Here is a 21,695-nt window from a genome sequence, read left to right on the forward strand (position 1 = left end):
TAAAGAAAAGTTAAACACTTTTTCTCTCCATTTTTGCTTATTCGCAAACCCTAAGCTAATTTGTCATGGTATCAGAGCCAAGACTCGCGTCCTCCGCCGCCTCCCGACCCTCCAAACCCCTCACTCCCATGACCCTCCTTGAGCGTTTTCGTGAAGCGGTGTTTCGTCTGATCATGCTCTCCGCGCTTTCAAAAGTTCAAAACAATCCAACAACGACAGCAGCAACAACAGCAAGGACAAGGGCAAGGACAACGTGTTCGTTATCGTCTTCTTCCTCGATATCTCACGCGTCACAGTCGTATTATTACAACCCGGCGGATCCCCACCACAGCGAGGCCGTCGCCGACTGCATTGAGTTCATCAAGAGGAAGGCCTTCAGTGATCAAGATGATGATGATCAGAGCCGTGAATCGAGTGCCAGTATCAGCTCCAATATTACTATTGTACATGATGCAGCTGCCGCAGCCACCGAGATTATATGATTTTCATTTTTGTGAATTTTTTTTTTCCAGTTTATTAGAAGATTTAAGATATTGGTGAGGTGCTGTGGATGTGATAATTTCAAGTTCAGGTGTGAGATATATATTTAGATTTGTAAAATAGTTTAATTATGGGTATCAAATTTACAATCAATTTTAGATTTGATATGTTATAAATTTTATTTTGGATAGAAAAAAAAAAAAAAAATTATGGTTAAAATATTATTTATTTTTATTATTTTAAATTAATTGTGACAATAATTAGTTTGACTCTACAATATGGACAGGGGTGGATCTAGATATTTATGTTATTATCGCCAAAATAAAAATTAATTACACATTAATATTTTTGTCTTTTAACATTTCTGTTAGGGTGGGCTAAAATCCAAAAATTATACATATTAATATCTTTTTTTTTTTTTTTTTTAAATTTGAGGGTGGGCCACTAGGGTAGCATCGCCCCTAATGTAGAGGTAACGTTACTTGAAACCAGGTGATCGGGTGAGGCGATAGAGACTCTTGGGTGTATTACTTAAGAAGTAATGAGTTCGATTCTCTTCGGTTGTGAATAAGGGTGGTCACTGAAGGTTTTATTTGATCATTAACTTTAGAATTTCAGGAGATTAATCGAAATATGCGCAAGTTGACTCAGAGTCGGGCACACCCAGTCACCAAAAGAAAAAAAAAAAAAAAAAGAGTGATCCAAGGGCCAATTCCCAATTATGGGAGTGTAACGTTACTACTAATACTATAATTTTCCAATTATTAAATCGCAAAAGGATATATAATTTGTTTAAACTGAATTTATCTTGATAATACTCACCGAATTTCACATTCTTGATCAGTTCATAATCTCATTTATTTGACTGAAGAGAGAAAGTGATAAGAGTAAAATCAGGACATAAAATAATGCAAATCCACTTGTTTCTTGTTTGTTTGTAAGCTCTGCATTCTTAAATTTTTATACATATTAACACGGACTTGAGCCAACAAAATTAAAATTAGGTTATAATTTTTGTATAATCAAAATCACGTGTATTTGGGCACGGTCATTTCTGATTTTTTGAATGTACCCATAGCGCAAGGCATTAAAAAAAAAGTGTAAAAAATAATTTCTTTTTTTCGATGCCTTGGGCTTTTGGCATTGTGTGCGGAGTCTTTTCCTCTTTCGGGTCGAGGGGAGGTGGTTGTTGGGTTTTTGTTAGGGGTGTTCAAAAGCGGTTAACCGGTTCGAAAAAATTCCTGAACCAAAACCGAACCGGTTTTAGGGAAAACCGGTTAACCGTTTTAAAAGTTTTCCCTTTTTTTTTGATAAGACTTTTTTTTTTTTTAATTTTGTCCTAAATTAAATTGTAAATATAGATAATACATTGGGAACTAAGAAAAAAAATTTGGGTTGGGATTTTAGATTGAGTGAATTAGGGATTTATTTTAGTTTAGGTTGTTATTTATTTATTTAATATATTATATATATATATATATTTGAAAAACCGGTTTTCAGTTAACTATTTCTAATTTTTCCCGAACAGGTAACCGAACCGAAAATTTAGTTTTTTTAATTTTTCGAACCGTAACCGAACCGTTTTTTCGGTTAACCAATTTTTTAGTTTAATTACCGGTTCGATTCGGTTTTTGTATTTTTTTGAACACCTTGCCCATTTAAGCGTTGTCTTCTGGGTTTCTTTGGTTTTGTTCTTAACCCGGGACATGTCTCGAGACGGAAAGAGTGTATTGTGAATATATATAATTGTGTATAGGCTATTTTTTTGGGTTCTAACCTAGAGAATTGTCTGGATTGCCTTTTATGGGCTTTTTGTACATCCTTTTTCTTTTTATTGATAAAAGCTTACTTATAAAAAAGAAAAAAAATTCACGTGTATTGAATGATAAAGCCTACCAAATACATGCTCTTGACACGTGTTGTATTTATAAAAGGTAGATAATATTTTAATAAATTAAAATTAATAATCTATTCTTCTGGGACACGTATGACTGAGTTATGCAGTGATTGTTCCAGGTGTGACTGCCATTGGCATACACGCATTTGAAGTAATTAAGCCATTAACTATATTTTGTAACTTCTCCAAATTAAAAAAGCATAACCCTCAAATGGGTTTTACTTTTACAATATATGTGCTTGATTTGATTAGTTTCTTTATATGCCAGCTTATAACCATTGGTGTTACGAGAGCAACTATATGCTATTACACATGGAATTTCACGAGCAATAGCACTTATGAGAACGGAACATGATCTTGTAGGACATCTCTTGCTTCTAATGTCACTCTCCATGATGGAATGCTTTCTAATTTTTTTTTTTAATCCTATAAGACGCCTCAAATTTGTTTAATAGAGAGTTTGTGCTCTTGCATCTATAATGTGTATGTAGAGCAATTATGCTAGAGGTTTGCTTTCCCAAAGTTTGGGTTTTAAGTCTTATAAAAAACTTCAATTTTAAATAGTAGGTTCTATGGATACATAGGGGTGATCAAATTTTTAGGGTTGAACAAGGGTGTCGATTCTAGTTCCAAATTTGGTAGAATCGGCATTGTGCGGGTCGGGGTCCAAGTCCACCAATTCAGGAATCTGACTCGGGAATCGAAACTGGAACTGAAGTCCAAGTACTTGTCAGTTCCACCAATGGGTACCTGGGGTGGAACCGACATGTACTCGGGGTGTATTTGTAATTTTTGCAAATAGTTGGGGTTGTGTTTATAAGTTTTTCAGGGTATATCTATCATTTTTGTGAACGTTAGAGGTGTATTTGTAATTATTTGTGAACTGTGTCGGGTACGCGGACCCAGACTCAGGATCGAAACTCATGGTACAGGCAGTGTTTTGAAAATCGAACTGGATTGGCCAATCAGACCAGTTCGACCGAGAACTGGCGTCATCTCTGGTCTAATTTCCCTTGAAAACTGGTATCTTAACCAAACTAGATTGAGTCGCGGTTGGACTGTCGGAATAGGGCCAAATTATAGTCCAATTGCGAGTCAATCAGATTCCAGCATCGTTCGAGGGAGATAACAACACTGCAAGACTTGGCGGCATCTCCACAACAAAACCCATCCATTTTCAGTGGCGCCGTCCAACCTTTCGTTGCTTGCTGTCCACCTATTATTCACACAACCGTCGACCTTCCTTCTTGATTCTAGCAAATTCTGGTACCGTTAGAACTCCCTGACACCACCATAAGATTCGCCGACACTTCTACATCAAAAGCCCCATCATTCTAAACTTCGATTAGCCCTCGATTTCTGTCCACCTATTGTTCATGCAACCATCGACCTTCTTGCTTGATTCTGGCAAATTCAGACGCCTTTAGAACTCCTTGACACCACTATAAGATTCGTCGACACCTATACATCAAAAGCCCCATCATTCCAAACTTTGATTGGCCGTCGATCTTCACTGCCGCCACCACTCAACAGTCTCTTCGTGCAACAAGGGTGTTTTGGATAGATTTCAAACATTTAGGGACTCATGGTAATTATTTAGGGGTGTTTTTGATGAATTTCAAACATTTATGGACTAACATGTAATTTTATAGAATATGGTCCAACCGACTGATCCACCGATCAAACCAAGAACCAGACCCATGAACTGGTCAAGGCTTGGTCCAGTTTTAAGAACATTGGGTACAAGTTCCAGTTTTAGGCATTTTGGAATTGGTTCCGACTGGGTCCAATTCTAATTCCTAAATCCTAGGAACCACTGACTCTGGATCCGGGTCTGCTTCTAAGAGATTGGGCTGGGTATATCTATCATTTTTACAAACATAAGGGGTGTATTTGTAATTTTTTGTGAACAATGTCGAGTATGCGGACACAAACTCAGAATCGAAACTCATGTACAGGCAGTGTTTTGAAAACCAGACTGGACCAGCTAGTCAGACCGGTTTGACCGGGAATCGACATCATCTCTAGTCCAATTTCCCTTGAAAACTTGTATTCTTAATCAAACCAGATTGAGTCGCGGTTGGACTGACGGAATAGTAACGAATTGCAGTCCAATTGTAAGTCAATCCCGCTAGATTTCGGTATCGTTCGAGGGAGATAACAACACCATAAGACTTGGTGGCATCTCCACAACAAAACCCATCCATTTTCAGTGGCTGCTGTTCAGCCTTTCGTTGCTCACCGTCCACCTATTGTTCATGCAACCGTCGAACTTCCTTCTTGATTCTAGCAAATTCTGGTGCCGTTAGAACTCCTTGACACTACCATAAGATTCGTCGGCACCTCTACATCAAAAGCCTCATCATTCCAAACTTTGATTAGCCCTCGATTGCCGTCCACCTATTGTTCACGCAATTGTCGACCTTCTTTCTTGATTCCAGCAAATTTTGGCGCCTTTAGAGCTCCTTGACACCACCATAAGATTCGCCGATGACAGGCTATTCGCAAGTGTACGAAATCGCGCAAGTAGTAAAACTCGAGTAAACGAGTGTCGAATCCCAAGGGAACTACCTACCAAGTACCAAACTATTATATTCTATTACTATTTGATTAAACTGAAGTTTAAGGATGATTTTAATGAAAAAGTAAACAAACTAACCACTAAAAATTAAGTACTGAATGAAAGTGAAACTTGTAAACACTTTGAATTAAAAATCAATATGACTAAACCTAGGGCATAGATTTCACACCAATTTAATCCTATACATTGACTTTTGTTGTTAACCTAATCGAGTGTATTCTAAAAACCAAATCCCCTATTATTCCACTAACTCTCTCTCGAGCAATTAGCAAATTAACCCTTAAACAATAACCCAAGATATCTCTAAATTGGAGTTAGGAGCTAAGAGTCATTAAGCCTATAGAATTTACCAGAGCCTCACAGATCGCGGTAACCTTCTCTAGCGTTCGCTCAATCTAGGGTTTTATTACCTAAGACAAATCGTTTCATCTCTCGATCTCAACCTAACCCTTACAATCATTCAACCCTCGGCCTTGAGAATTGAAAGCATTATGCTAGTAATAAACTTAGAACATAACTCAATAAGGATGAACAACCATTCAAGTCAACATATATTCATAAATCGGGCTACATCTTAGCCCTAGACAAGAAAGTTAGTTCATAATTAAAATAACAAAACCCATCATTCTCATTAAAAACATCAATCTAAGAAAAAGATAACTTCTCTAATCGGTGAACGAGCTTTCAGGATCCCGATCTCTCAATTGGTAGCCGTCCTCTTCTTCTCCCCCTTAAAACTAATTAAAAATCCTTATTTATAGTCTAGGGTTTTCAAGTTACTTAGGAAAAGAATTAAAATCCTTAACCCACTCAAATTCGGATTAGGAGAATGCAATAACCCAAATAGGCCCGAGACCCATCGCTGCGGCGATGAGAAACGATCGCTGCGGCGATCGTTCTTTCTGTCCCCAGAGTCCGTGAACTTCAGAATTTGGTAAAGTCATAAACATGAACTTTGTAGCTCTTTGAATAAGCTTTCCAACGCCACCAGAATCGTCAATTTCCGATTACCACAGCTCAAGTTATGATCAAAACATCGAAGCATGCTCATCTTAAAGGATTTCCAGATTTTACGTTATAGTTTCGACGAGTCACAACTTTCTCGTTTCAACTCCGATTCTTGCACCGTTTGTTCCCACTTGTCACGAATTCCATCGACATCATTCTTGTTCCTTCAAATATCGGTTTGAACCTGAAAATACTCAAAATACACCCATGATCCCGTAAAACGTATTTATGAAATAATAAATTCAAATTCCAACAATTAAACACCTTTTTCCACAAATAATCCAATTGAATCACTAATAAAATGTATACTTTCAAGCTCTTATCAGCCGACACCTATACATCAAAAGCCCCATCATTCCAAACTTCGATTGGCTGTTGATCATCACTGCCGCCACCACTCACCAGTCTCTTCGAGCGACAAGGTGTTTTGGATATGTTTCAAACCTGTAAGGACTCATGGTAATTATTTAGGGGTGTTTTTGATGAATTTCAAACATTTATGAACTAACAATAGTTTTATAGAATACAGTCCAATTGACCGATCCAACTGGTCAAATCGAGAACCGGACCCATGAACGGGTCAAGGTCTGGTTCGATTTTAAGAACATTGGGTACAAATTCCAATTTTAGGCATTTTGGAACTGGTTCTGACTGGGTCCAATTCCGATTCCTATATCCTAAGAACCATCGGGTCTGATTCTAAGGGATTGGGCTGGGTGTCTAGACCCGCTCACCCCTAAATTTACTTTAATTTCAATCTAACCAGAGAGCACGTCAGGGATGAAACACGTTTAGAAATGAGTTAACTCTCTTTTTGTGATATTGCATGGTCAAAAAAGCAGGCATTGCTTGTCGTGTAGTGGTCAATCTATGTGTATAAAAACGTGAAGACCTTTTTATACAAAAGTCTTATTTAATTGATAAAATTTTATTTGTGGTAAAACAATGACTAATATGAAAATATGAAGAGCCTTCATTTTTTTTTTTTGGGGTAAACAAATATGAAGAGCTCTTTATACTAAGAATTTATTAAAAAAACCCAAGTTCAGTTCAATTTTCTTTTACAAAATCAAAATCTAGTTAGGATCGTGCACTTATCACCAGGTCAAAAGTTATTGTTCTTAGAAGAGAAATTTTTTAAAATATATCTCTGAGGTTTTGCTAATACTCAGCTTTATGGTACTTATGCTAGAAATCATCACAAAATATTATCACTAATACCATTAGCTTTTGTTACCTTGAATTTTTAGTTTATTTGAAAATACCATTTTGCCCTCACTTTTATTGAAGATGGAAAAGTAATTTTGAACTAGTGAATTTCAGTTTAATTAATATTTTTAATTTTACTTAGCAACAACAGGGTTAAGACTAATTAATGTTTGACTAATTAAAATTAGGGTTAGTTAAGTTTTCCGGTGATTAATTTTAATAAAATGACCACAATGCCTTAGAACTGTTAGAATAATTTAACGTTGTTCGTGACAAGGGGTATTTTCTAATGATTCATAACATAATTTCCATAAAAGTTGAGTATTAACAAAACCTCAAGGGGTAGATATTGAAAATTTCCCTTGTTAAGTCTTTTTTCGGCGGTATAATGACACGACACTTTTCTTAAAATGATATTTGCCCTCACCAATATTTATGTGATATATTGACCAAGTCGCAAATATGTCTCGTGAATACACAACTGTTCCAATCTTATTGAATGTTGAAAAGTTAAAGTTATTTTAAATTATATGGATTTTTTAATATTTTAAGGCCAAACAAAGCAAAAGCAGCATATATGGGTGAGTTGGTTTCATACTGAGTAATATTACACATCCCAATTAACTTTTATTTAAAATATTTCATTTTAATTAAGTACTTGATGTATCGATTTTGGGATATTAATATATCAATTACCACATCAGTGTGTTATTTACATGTTATTGTAAAATAGAGTAATTCGAGAAAGAAAAATTTGGAATAAGACTTTAAGCATGTAATTTTAGAGTAAAAGCCGCGCTCAATATTTGTATTTGATGTATTTGTTTTAGTATTAAAATTTAATGAAAATGGGTGCAATATCATATTCTGAAAAAAATTCTAAAATGAAAATTATAAAAACGTTTTTGTTATCGACTTATCATTTTCTTATAATAAATATGAAAGGTAGAGAATTAAAACATAAAAAAAAAAAAAAAAAAATTCTTTTTAAGCTGTGTGTTTTCAGTTTTGTTGACAAACATGTTTTTCTTGTTTTCTGTTGTGAAAAACACAAAAAAATATAAATGAAAAAATATGACACATTTTTTAAAATAAAATAAAAGAATAAAAATGAAAACGATAATAAACGGACCCAAAATTTTTATAGCTTACTCTTGACAGAGCCTAGAATTTTGTTTAAAGGGGGAAGGATTAAAGATCTAATCAACAATTTAAACTTTTTTCTAAACATAATAAATCTTTTATTATTAGTATTAACTAATCTACAATTGTATAAAACTTAATACTTACCACCATTAACAATTTAATATAATAAAACTTAAATACAAAATTCATTAATAAAAACCACAAATGTTTGTAACATTATAATAATAATAAAAAAAAAAACAAATAACTTCAATTTTTAACAATATAATATCCCACTTCAAAATTCATAAATTCTTCTCTAAGTTAACTATGGTGTATAAAAGTTTAGGCAACGGACACATTAATTTATGATTTTTTCTTAAACTATAGTTAAGTTAAACATATATTAAATTAAAATTATGTTGGACACTTTAATTATTTCTGTGGGGTCATCAGCCCCCACTACCCCACTCGTGGCTCCGTCCTAATTGGGATGCTCACCAAACACATGGGAGAGTCAAGTCAACCTCTGAATGCATGTTTTTCTTTTAAAAATTGGGCATATTGAAATTGTATCAGAATTAGTAACAATCATGGCTTGTTCTATCTCTTTGTCTAAAATCATCCTTTCCGCCATTGTTATGCTCATCATCTCTGCAAAAATCACACACCAGCAAACCACAGATCTCTACCACCACTGCATAAAATACCCAACAACTTTCACTCCCAATATTGCCTTCTCAACTAACCTCAATCAAACTCTCTCTTCCCTAATCTCAAACGCCACCCTCAGCAATGGATTTTACAACGCCAGCACCGGAGGCCCGCTGGCCGTATCCGATGAAGCCTATGGCCTCTTTCTTTGCAGAGGAGACATCGCTCCTGATTTATGCCAAAGTTGTGTCAAGGCGGCCAGTGAAACTATCATAACCGTTTGTCCAAAACAGAAGGAAGCAATTATATGGTATGAAGAGTGCATGTTAAGGTACTCAAACAAGACGATTTTCGCCGACATGGAAGAGAATCCTGGTTATTCGATGGGCAGCATGAACGATGTTGTGAATGTGAGTCAGTTTAAGGAGAGTTTGGATGGGTTGATGAGTAGTTTGATCAAAGAGGCTGTGGGTTCTAGCAAATTTTTTGCCACAAAAGAAGTGAATCTCTCAACTGTTACTAGGCTATATGGGCTGGCGCAATGCACTCCTGACATTGTTTTATCTGAGTGCAACATTTGCTTGGATGACTGTGTTAGTGAGATTTCTGAATGCTGTTATGGGAAGGAAGGAGGTAGAGTTAATAAGCCTAGTTGCAATATCAGGTTTGAAATGTATCCTTTTTACTCACAACCAACTCCAACTCCACCTCCAGCACCAGTACCACAACCTCCGCCACCAGTACCCTCAACAAGTACAAGTGGTAAGCATTTGGTTTTACAAATCTTTTGGATTATCGGATTCATTTAGATCGGACCAATTAGCAAGTTTGTGCTTGTAATGGCCTGTATACCCACTTCCTCTTACGGCTTTGAGAGTTACGTTATTCTTTCACGTATTGTCTTGGGTTCGAATCAAGAGGGATAAGACAAAATTCCGAACCCCACCATATGAGGTGAGTAGAACGATACATGAAGATCATAACTCTTGGAACCCCACCGGAGGAAGTCGGCATGAGATGTTACAGTGCATGCCAGGTGCACTAGGTCATTAATTGAACGCATATACATCCGATGAACGTTAGATTAATAATAAGTTTTGCCGTAGTAAATCATTTGAATCTATTTTGCTAGAATATAGCTAAGCATATTGTATTTTAGTGGATCAAATATTTCTTGTGTGTGCAGGAAATAGGCAGATCTCCTTAAAGAGGATGATTGAAATTACAGTTCCTACAGTACTTGTCTTCACAATAATTTTATCCACTTCATGCTATTGTCTCTTAAGTTGGAAAGAAGGGAGAAAGTACAGAGCTGTAAATGAGGGAAATGGTAATATATATATATATAACAAAACTAAAAAGCTTTTGTTTTATCATATTCTAAATAAAACTAACTTAAAACTTCCATTTTTTTTTGAAGTATTATCTCCAGCTGGTGATGAAATTTCAATGGTGGAATTTTTACAATTAGATTTGCATACCATTGAAGCTGCCACACACAATTTCTCTGATGGAAACAAGATTGGTGAGGGTGGATTTGGCAGCGTGTACAAGGTAAGAAACTTTCCCTTTTTTATTTCTTTCTTTATGTTGAAATGAGAAAAATTTTATCCCTAGGCATCCGACCAGATGAACTCACACCATCACAAAATGACCATGCCCCGACGCGACCATGTTGCCGGATAATTTGAAAAACGCGTCAGGGCCAAAAGAGCGCTGGCGCAAATTAATGCTCTGGAAACTCATCAGGACATCATCGTCGGTAACATCATTAAGAGGTTAATTAGTATATGTATTAACAAATGGTTGATTAATGGTCTATTATATATCCACAGGGTACACTTCATAATGGACAGGAAGTAGCTATTAAAAGGCTATCAAGAGGCTCAGGCCAAGGTTTGCATGAATTTAGGAATGAGGTTGCGTTGGCAGCCAAGCTTCAACACAGAAAGTTAGTGAGGATATTAGGGTTTTGTGCGGAAAAAGGGGAGAAAATACTCGTCTATGAATTTGTGCCCAACAAAAGCCTTGACTACTTCCTTTTTGGTATATGAAATTTCTTTATTTCTTCATAACATCATAAAATGAGGGCATTTCAACGTCTCACCTCACAACTAAAAAATTATTATTTTTATTGATGCATGTACAGATCCTGAAAAACAAGGACTTTTGAATTGGCCAATGCGTTGCAAGATTATAGAAGGAATTGCTCGAGGACTTCTATATCTTCATGAAGATTCTAGATTTAGAATTATACATTGTGATCTTAAAGCCAGTAATGTCTTGTTGGACGAGGACATGAAGCCGAAGATAGCAGATTTTGGCATAGCAAGGATTTGTGGGATGGATCAAAGTCGAGGAAGTACAAGCAGAATTGTTGGAACATAGTAAGATTTAACACAATAATAATCCTTCTAATTATTCTTAGTAACTATTTGGATATATACTAGACTAATGTACTAATGGTGCTAGATTCTAGTGGCTATATGTCTCCAGAGTACGTGTTGCACGGACAATTCTCAATTAAGTCTGATGTGTACAGTTTTGGAGTTTTAGTAATAGAGATCATAAGCGGTAAAAAGAACAATTGTTTCTATCAATCAGCTTATGCTGAGGGCCTCTTGAGCTATGTAAGCACAAACTCATCAATTTTATCTTACATAGAATAGAAGCTACATTTTGTTATGAGAATTAACTGATGTTTCTCACAGGCTTGGAGACTTTGGAGGGAAGGAACGCCATTAAAGCTAATGGATAAAACTTTAGGTGATTTGTTTTCGCCAGATGAGGTCATTCGATGCATCCATATCGGATTATTGTGCGTTCAAGAAGATCCAACAGACAGGCCTATAATGGCAACAATATTGCTTATGCTTAATAGTTTCTCTACTGCACTGCCGTTACCAAAACGACCAGCATTTTCTATTCATAGAACGACAGAGCAAAGCATGCCAAAAACGAGTCCAGATTCAATTCAATATTCAGGCAAACCCATGCCTTCATATGTGAATGACGAGCCCATCACTGAACTCTACCCTCGTTAGCACAAGGAATTGCAAACTTTCAATAGTATTTATCATTCCATTTATCAAATTTGTTTTTCATAAATAGCTTACACCTTTGATTTTGATAAGATATATCAAATTCCATACGATATATAGTCCATCATATACATATATTGTAACTTTTAACTACATGAATATATAATGTTGGAGTAATGTATATATATATATATATATAATTATTCAGTCTTTTTCACTCTAATCTAATTCAGTCCAATCCCAAGAAAAAAATACAATCGGATACTATGTACCAAACACGGTCTTAATATTCTATTTTCGCATGATAATTGAACACTTTATTGATGCAAAGAATCAAAGAAACAATGAAGCATGGGGGAGAAAGCGGGACTTTCACATATAAATGGCCGCATAATTAAAAGAGTAAAGTTTACTCTTCACTGAATAATGAAAAATCAGTTTACCAGTAAAGAAAAGTTAAACACTTTTTCTCTCCATTTTTGCTTATTCGCAAACCCTAAGCTAATTTGTCATGGTATCAGAGCCAAGACTCGCGTCAATGGCTAAGGATTCCTCTGCTTCTCACATGCTTAACAACAATCGAGAAGTGTTGCAAGATTCTACAAATCGATTGACTTTAGCTCTCAATTCAAGTTTGCAAGTTATAAACCCTAAGTTGACATGAAATAATTACCGATTTTGGAGCTCCCAAGTGTTATCTGTTGTCGGCTCTCATGAATTGGAAGACCACCTCTTAGGTAGAGCTCGTTGTCCCTCACCAGTTCTAATCGATGAATCTGAGGTTAGTGAACAACTTAATCCGGCTTATGTTTTGTGGAAAAGAGTTGATAAATGTTTAGTTGGCTGGCTACTTGCATCAATTTCGGAAAGCATGTTCTGTGTTGTTTCAAAATGTAGATTAGCTACTGAAATTTGGTTAGCCTTAGAAAACGAATTTGTAACAGATTCCAAGGCTCGAGCTCTTCATCTTAGAAATTTACTTCAAACTACTCAAAAGTGTAATCTCAGTATTAGTGATTACGTTAAAAAGATGAAAGAGATTTCTGAAAGTTTAGCAGCAAGTGGAATGATTGTATCTGATGAGGACTTGCTTCAATATGTATTAGATGGGTTAGGACCTGAGTATGATGATGCTGTTATGACTCTCACTTCCAGATTAGAGTCCAAAGTTGATAATGTTACACTTCAAGAGGCACAATTTTTACTTCAGAAATATGAGTTGAGATTAGAAAAATTTAACTCAGTTGATTTCTACAATAGATCTGTTAATGTAGCCTTAGCTAGTCATCCTAATGTACTTGGCATTTCTGGAACAAAAGAGCAGACTGGTTTTAACACAGCTACAAACGTTGAGAATGTTGTACCATCCCTAATGTCTCTGGGAAATCCTCATCCACAGACTTATATCACTCCACCAGTCTTTACATCCTCTCAGCCTCAAAATTTTATGCCTTTTGTTGGTAATGGACTGACTCAAAACTGGACTAGACCTCCTGTTTATGGAAGAGGCAGAGGCTGTGGTAATGGAAGAAACAGACTCATTTGTCAAGTCTGTAATAAGGCTGGACACTCTGCTGCTCAGTGTTACCATCGGTTTAATGCAGCTTACAGTGGTAGCTCACAGCAACAACACTCTGTTCATATGCCTCAACAGCAGTACTCTGGCTTTACTCACCCAGGCTACCAAAATGTGGCATCTCAGCATTATCAGAGCTCCATTTATTCTCAGCCTGCACAGCATCCTCAGCATGCTCAAAACAATGTTTTTTCTGCTGCTAATCAACTGCATAATGACCACTCGTCATCAGTCCCAAACAGTGGTTCAGCACATTTCAATCCTTCTTCCAGCATTGGACAGTCAAGCAATACATTTGTTCCTGCTTCAGGTGTTGGCTGTTTTGGAGTACCTAGTCAGCAGAACAGTCACATATACAAGGCCTAGCATGTTGGTCAAAGAACGAAAGTGCAAAAGAGCCAAGTACAGGAGAAAATGTAATTCTGCAAACGGTGTCGTTTCTGTTTATAATAAAAACAGTTGTAAAACGCAGCACTTTTATCTTCTCTTACGTTTGCTTGTATAGAGTGTAAATTTTCAAGTATTTACATAAATATGTTGCAGGCAAAGTATCTGTCTACTGTTAAGCTATCAGTGGAATGTTTTTGGATAATTTAATTAGACAAAAGTTCTTGCTTAAGCTGAGCGAGTCCTTTTAAGAAACTGAAGGCGGTTTTTTTTTTTTTTTTTTCCTGATAGAAAAAAGACCTGTCTGAAACATTTAGATTGAAATGTTCCATTACATTTATACAAACTTCTTTTGTTCTGCAGACAGCATAAACATCATTCATTTTACTGCGACCAATCAGGCCTTTTAAGTACTTTTATATTATAACAGCACTTTTAAACACATTTTCCCATTCTGACTTGGGAAGATTTTGTTCATCATGTAGGGTATTTTCTGAACAGAGTTGTGGGTTAACGTATTTATTTGCCAAATGAAGATTTGTTGTATATTGGCTTAATGATCCCATTCACTTCAAAGGGTGTAAACAAGTTAAGCCGAGTTTTGGGCTAATGGAGGTCGGCTCGTTTGTTATAGTATTGAGCTCGAGTTCGATCTTAGCAACTTGAAATTCGAGCTCGAGCTCAACACTGAAAATTCAAGTTCAAGCTTGAGCTAACAAAAAAAATCTCCAATTCTTTATTTTTTGCTTTTCCAATCGAGCTTGAGCTTGAGTCGAGTTTGTTGAGTCAAAATTTGGCGAGTTTGTACTTGGCTCACCACTGTAGCCGAGTCGAGCGGCTCGGCTCGGTTGACACCCCTATTTAAACATCCAAAAATCTCAAACTAAATGTGATAATTAATAATTAAATTTTGTATAAGTAATATGTTTGTATGATTGTCCTAGTATATATTATTTATTCAAAATAAGTAAGTTTTGGACGTGCATCCACGCTATTCATAATTAATGACATTCAATTATCTATGTATTTTATTCTCTTTTATAAAACTTATCATCATAATCATTGATTAATTTAAAAAATGAATGCATAGATGATATAATTTCATGGAAGAAGCATAAGGAAAAGGCAAGAAAAAGAGCTCCCTTCCAGAAGATGAAAAATTATTATTAACATCAACATGATTATTTAAAAAAAAAAGCCGTTAATCCTTTCTCTTTCCTGTCAAACTCAGTATTGATGAACAAATAATCATTGGACTTTAATCGCTCGGCCAAACTAGAAAAAGAGTTAATTGGTTGAGGAGAAATCATCAACAAAATGATTCTGCTTAGAATGAACGGCCGAGAAGCGAGTGAGATTGTTAACACTTGGGAAGATCAGCTGGTGGAGGAAGCAGCTTCTGATTGGGAAGCTTTCCATCTAAGACGATCCAGGCCATCTTCAAACCCCAGCTGGTGTGAACTTCCAGGTGGCAGTGCATGAACCACACCCCTGTATATATATATATATAATTTGACAATCAATCATTATTTACTGGAATCAGTCAGGAAAAAATGTATAAGGCAGAAATATTTTGATCAACTTGTATGGTTATATGTCTAACTAGATTACCTCCGTTTTGAACTTGTTTTCCCGCATGAATTAGACTTTAATTGTCATTATGAGTTTAAGTTGAAATTTATAAAAAATATACATGCATTTTTACCCACCTGGATTGTCTGCGAGGAAACGAATAGCCACCCACCCACCAGAGGGCACACCAACAGTGTTCCTGTACGTCAACAGGATCCACAAGATTGAAGTTTGCAGGGTCTCTGTTCGGATCAAAATTTCCGAAACCTTGTCCAACGACGAAGAAATTGAAGCCATGCAAATGAAGAGGGTGGCTTTCAGCACCAAGTATGCTGGTATCCTGAATAATGAGCTCAACACTTGTGTTATAAGGAAGTGCCACTAACTTTGTTCCATTGCTCACCATTGTATTATTTGGTGGGGTGCCGGTGTAATTAAATTGAATTAATGGATAGATAGGAAAATTGGGGGTGTAAACGCCATTTGATTGGGCAAAAAAGTGAGATTGGAGTAGAGCTGTGTTTGGCATTGTAAAAGAGACATTATTAACTGAAGCCGCGAACATGGTTCCATTAGGGCCTTGGCAGGTTTCGTTGCTGTGGCATGGACTTGTTCCTAAGCCTACCGTGAAGAAGAATTGCTTGTCAACCTTTTGGGGCACATTGGCGGGGAATTGTGCACTTGCCAAGCTACGAAGTTTATTTGAAAATTTTGTAGCAAAGGATGTGTCATTGAGAGGAGGTAAAACTGGTTTAAAGAGTGGACGTTTTTTGATGGAGTTGCTAGAACGAAAGTTGCGTGGTTTTTCATACTCTAAAATACCAGCAACAGTTGAATTGTCGAAAGTGCCTTGACCAGTCACATAAGGCCTAGCAGTCATTAAAAATGTTGCACTTGGGTAATGGGATCTGGTTTTCAGAAGAACATTTGTTGTCTGACCAGGGGCAATGAGTAGTGTTTCAGTTTCGAAAGGTTTAACATAAACAGCATCCACATCCACAACTATAACAGTGTGATTTGCTATGCTGAAGAAAAGCTCATCATTGAGTGCAGCATTGGTTAAACGTAAAAGGTAGGTTTTTCCAGGCTTCACCTTCAGCTTGAATGTATCTGCGAGCATAGAGTTACAGAAAATCAAATAAATGCACTTGACCAATATGATATTTCCACTTGAAAAATGGTATTGACAATTAATGTCTTTATGTAGACTTTAATACCCTTAGCAGAGCAATTATACAAAGGCCCAGGAAGTCCATTGATAGTATAGGCATCAGACACATTTGGGCCTCCACCTGTTTGAAGGGCCTGGCTAATGATAGCCTCAGTATCTCCATTAAACCACTCTCCTGCAATTTATACATTATTGTTTCTGTAAATAAATTCTGATTGGCAAAGTTGCTTAATTTTGGTAAATTCCAAAAGTATCTTGTTTATAGTTATAATTACCAAAGATGATGGGAACTTCCTTGTAAGGTTTCGCAAATGGATAAGGAATACCACGCTTGGGAAGAATGATGATGGGACCATAGATAGTTGATCTTAGCCATGATATATGGGCATGCCACCACAGTGTACCTCTCTGGCCAACAACGGTGAAGTTGTAAACATAGCTCTGCCCTGTTTGAATAGGGCATTGAGTTATATATGCTGGACCATCAGCCCATCCACTTTGAAGCTGCCGAATGCCATGCCTGTTACAAACAAACCATATAACTTGCAATGCCTATAAGAGCTAAAATGTTTTTTTCTTCTTAAATGTGTATTATATCATTTTGTAATAGATAGCTAAAAATAATAATAATCTCATCAGTGTGCATGTATTTATACCAATGGATGGAGATATTGTTCTGGACATGGTTAACGACTTTGATAAGAAGCTGGTCGCCCTCCCTTGCAACAACGCGAGGCCCTGGAAACTGCCCATTTACTAATACAATGCTCTTGGTATGGCACAGACGCGTCACATTTTGCAATTTGATCTACGCAATATTTTGATAAAACAATGTTAAGAGATAAAAAAAAAAAAAAAAAAAAAAAAGAATAGTAGCCACAAAAATTAGTTTTCAGGGTCATCTTAATCACACATACATCAAACTTGTAGTGCCTGGTGATACTAAGTGCAGGCTCAACAAGTAGAGACAAGGTGATTAAAGAAAACAGGACTCCAAAAACTGCTGATGATTGAAGTAGAAAAACACCCATTTCTCTCTCCCCCTTTTTTCTTTAGAGAATTAAGTAATTGAGGTCAAGAGAGCTGAGGGATGTATTCCTTGAGTATGTATTCATGAAAGCTTATACGGTAGCATATATATACAGAATTGAGGAAGGTNTGAATTTGGCAGAATGTGTTATGAATTTGGCAGTGTAGAATGTGTTATGAATTTGGCAGAATGTGTTATGAATTTGGCAGTGTAGAATGTGTTTTGCATTTGGAAGTGCAGAATGGGTTATGAATTTGGCAGTGCAGAATGTGTTATGAATGAAGATTGTGCTGCTGTGTTGATAGGTTTACAGTGCAAGAGCTGGTAACTCTGATTAGGATTGTACTATAAGTTGAATCTGGAAATGTTGACTCAAAACCAGGTTTGGTATTAAGTCTGCAACCGATAGTGCAGATTTCTAATCAGAGTTGGTGAACTTGATTCCTTTTGTGCATTTTCTTTTACTAATGGTTGCCACGATAATGCATGTTGGTGAAGTAAATATTGATAAATTTGGCAGAAATTGCTGATAATGCATGTTGGTGAAGTGAATATTGATGAAAGCTTGGTTGTTGAGTTGCAACAAAAATGCAGAACTGAAAAATAAGTTTTGAGTTTTTGATTATTTGAAAAGAAGTTGAGTTAGCTGGAACAAAAAATGCAGAAGAAGCTTGGTTGTTGAGTTGCAACAAAAATGCAGAACTGAAAAATGAGTTTTGAGTTGTAGAAAGTTTTTGATTATTTGAAAAGAAGTTGAGTTAGCTGGAAAAATTATGGTTACCCCTATTAGCAATTGAAGAGGAACTCGAACTCAAAACTTCTTGAATAATAAACCCAAAAGTACCTCTCGAACCACGATTGTCTTTTTTCTTCTCTAACTTCACCCCAGTTCATTTGATTAAATAATACTAAATACAAAATTGACGTACGTAGTTAATAAGGAATATCAAATCAGTCATTCGATGCACATTGCACCTTAATTTAACCTATAGGTAACCCTTTCCATAGCCTAACTCTCAACGAAAAGTACCAATGTTAGAACTTAAGTCCAAGGAAGAGCCTGACTCAAAAGACCGGCCTGATAGATAGGAGAGCCCTTATGCTTAAGTACTACACTTAGTGGGTGTGAGATTCCGATGTGGGATCCTACCAAAATCTAACAAATATGAAGTTATTTAATGTAGAATATAGGATAAAAGAAGTCATTTTCAAGTCCATAATATAGAGGACTCTGCTGGTAAATATCATAAAAGGTTTTTGACCTTTAAAAAAAAATTTGATTGATAGATAAATCCAAACAAACAAAAATTAAGATTAGGCTTGCTTGAAAAATTACCTAATTTATAAGTAGGCTGTAGTAGCTAACAGTAATAGCTACTGTATTATTTAATTTATAGTATTTTATGTAAATTTAAAAGTACATGAAAATATGAAAAAATGGACAGAATATTTTGGGCTATGTTTGGCTTGTTATTTTTATTCATATTTTGGACCCGATTCTTCAGATAGCATTTGTTTTATTATTTACATAACCCTGTCCTGATAATTCAATCCTGACAATTATCCTGACAAATTTTTTTTGACCGGTACAGTTTGCTTTTTCACTTTTCTTCACTGCTTCACCATTTCACTTTCTCATTCTCAGTATACTACCAGCTTCGTGCTTCACTTCTCAGTTTGCATTACTGTTTTCAGTGCTTCACTTTCTTAGTATCCAGCACCACCATTTCAGTTTCTGATAATCCATTACCAGGTTCAGTGCTTCACTTCCCAGTTTGCATTACCACCATTTCGCTTTCTAGTATCCAGTGGCAGCTTCAGTGCTTCACTTCTCACCGTGAAACTGCAAGTCCCTCTGTCACAAACCCACATCCTAACCCAACGTGAACCCACCGTCAACCCACCACCGTGAACCCGCAAATGCCTCCGTCACAAACCCACCGCGAACCTATTTCAGATCCCCAGCCGTGAACCCGGAAATAGATCTGTCACAAACAAAACCACCGTGACAGATCTGTCACACACAAACCCACCGTGACAGATCTGTCACACACAAACCCACCATGACCCGATTTGTCAAAAACAAACCCACCGTGATAGATCTGTCACACACAAACACACCATGACCCGATCTGTCACACACAAACCCACCGTGACCCGATCATTTGCAACCCAACCACGAACCCACCGTGACCCAATCCTTTGCAACCTAACTACCGTGACCCGATCTATCCACAATGAATCCACCGTGACTCGTAACCCAACCACAATGACCCGATCTATCCACAATGAACCCATCGTGACGCAATCCTTCGCAACCCAACCACCGTGACCCGATCTATCCAAAACGAACCCACCATGACCCGATCCTTCGCAAACCCACACCTCTATCTGGATCAAACCCACCTCATATGCTGTTTTACGTTTTTTATTTGTTTGACAGGAATTGATTGTGAATGGGTTTTTGTTTGATTTGTGTAGAAGGGGATGATGTTTTGCGTCAATGGTGTGAATGGGTTTTTGTTTGATCTGTGTAGAAGAGGATGCTCTTTTGCGTTAATGGTGTGAATGGGTTTTTGTTTGATCTGTGTAAAAGAGAATGCTTTTTGCATTAATGGATACAGAAAATGCTTTTTGTTTGATCTGTGTAGAAGAGGATGCTCTTTTGCATTAATGGGGTGAATGGGTTTTTGTTTGATCTGTGTAGAAGAGAATGCTTTTTGCGTTAATGGATACAGAGAATGCTTTTTGCGTTAATGGATTGTTGAATGGGTTTTTGTTTTGTTTTATTTGGTATTTGGGAATGGGTTTTTGTTTTCATTTGCCATTTGGCACATGCATGTGAATGGGTTTAATTTGGCATTTGGCACATGATTATAATCGTTTTTAACTACAGACATGCTTCACTTTGCAGGTTATCGAGAGAACCTTTGGTATTTTGAAAAGATGGTTCCGTATTCTAAATGGAATGAAAATTACCCATTGGACAAACAGGAAGATTTTTATAGCATGTTGTGTACTTCAATTTATTTAAATGTATAATTGGACGACTGTATCTTCGAACAAACCAATAAGTACGGGTAATGAGCAAGTAAATTGTGATCGTCAAAATGGGGCAGAATATGGCCGAAATGGAGAAGGACTGAGTCAACCGACAGCTGACGATTATACGATAACATACGAATGCATTGTGGGTGGCACAATAGACCATGTGTAGTTGTTATGGATACGTGTATAATAATTTGAGGGTTGATAATCAGTACTTTTGTTATATATGTATTAATGTAGTGTTTTTAAACAATTGGATTAGTACTTGAAATTAATTAGGTTTTTGTTTTTAATATATACGGGTGACAAAATTACCATAAAATTTTAGTATTATTAAAATGTAATTTGATAAGTTATTATTATAATAATACATTATTTTAACAAATACAACAAAATATTATATATAAATCTTTATAAAAATATATTAATAAATATTCAACACAAATATCAAGGTCAAAACACTCTACCAAACACATATCCTGCATCTATTCTCGTAATCATAACCCTATCCAACTATTCATACTTCTTCGTCTTCTTTTTTTTTTTTATTTTCCCCCCAAACACCAGCTTGTAAATGGTATCGTTTACCTCTCTTCAGTTTCAATTTTCCATTAGATAATAGCTTGGATAGAAGATTGGTGAGAATTGTTGAAACATGGGGAGATGTCTGTGTCTTTCTTTAACATGTGGGTGTTGGGGTTTTAGTATGAAACCTCAGGGGTTGTAATGAAATAACCTTTTTTTGAATGTCTATTAAATATTTCAGCATTTCGAAATAATTACGTCATATTACTTTATAGATTTTTGGAAATAAGAATTTTTTTGGTTAATGGTACAATTACAGAATTATTACTTTTATTTTCTACTCCCTCCGTTTTTTTTTTTAATTATCGTTTTAAGAGTTTTTAAAATTTTC

The 21,695-nt window shown here is 36.1% G+C and overlaps 1 protein-coding gene and 1 pseudogene across 1 annotated transcript; one reads left to right on the plus strand and one right to left on the minus strand.

Moving 5' to 3' along the window:
* The first annotated feature begins 8,893 nt into the window (after positions 1–8,893).
* On the plus strand, positions 8,894–11,998 carry LOC116119369 (putative receptor-like protein kinase At4g00960). Its single transcript, XM_031405308.1, has 7 exons — positions 8,894–9,716; positions 10,141–10,284; positions 10,375–10,508; positions 10,790–11,000; positions 11,104–11,341; positions 11,434–11,584; positions 11,666–11,998. The coding sequence occupies exons 1-7, from the start codon at positions 8,894–8,896 to the stop codon at positions 11,996–11,998; spliced, it is 2,034 nt and encodes a 677-aa protein (XP_031261168.1).
* Positions 11,999–15,318: 3,320 nt separating this feature from the next.
* On the minus strand, positions 15,319–17,735 carry LOC116119373 (annotated as a pseudogene).
* Positions 17,736–21,695: the final 3,960 nt, after the last annotated feature.

This window comes from Pistacia vera, unplaced genomic scaffold (genome assembly GCF_008641045.1).
Source record: "Pistacia vera cultivar Batoury unplaced genomic scaffold, PisVer_v2 Contig886, whole genome shotgun sequence".
In the NCBI taxonomy this organism is placed as follows: domain Eukaryota; kingdom Viridiplantae; phylum Streptophyta; class Magnoliopsida; order Sapindales; family Anacardiaceae; genus Pistacia; species Pistacia vera.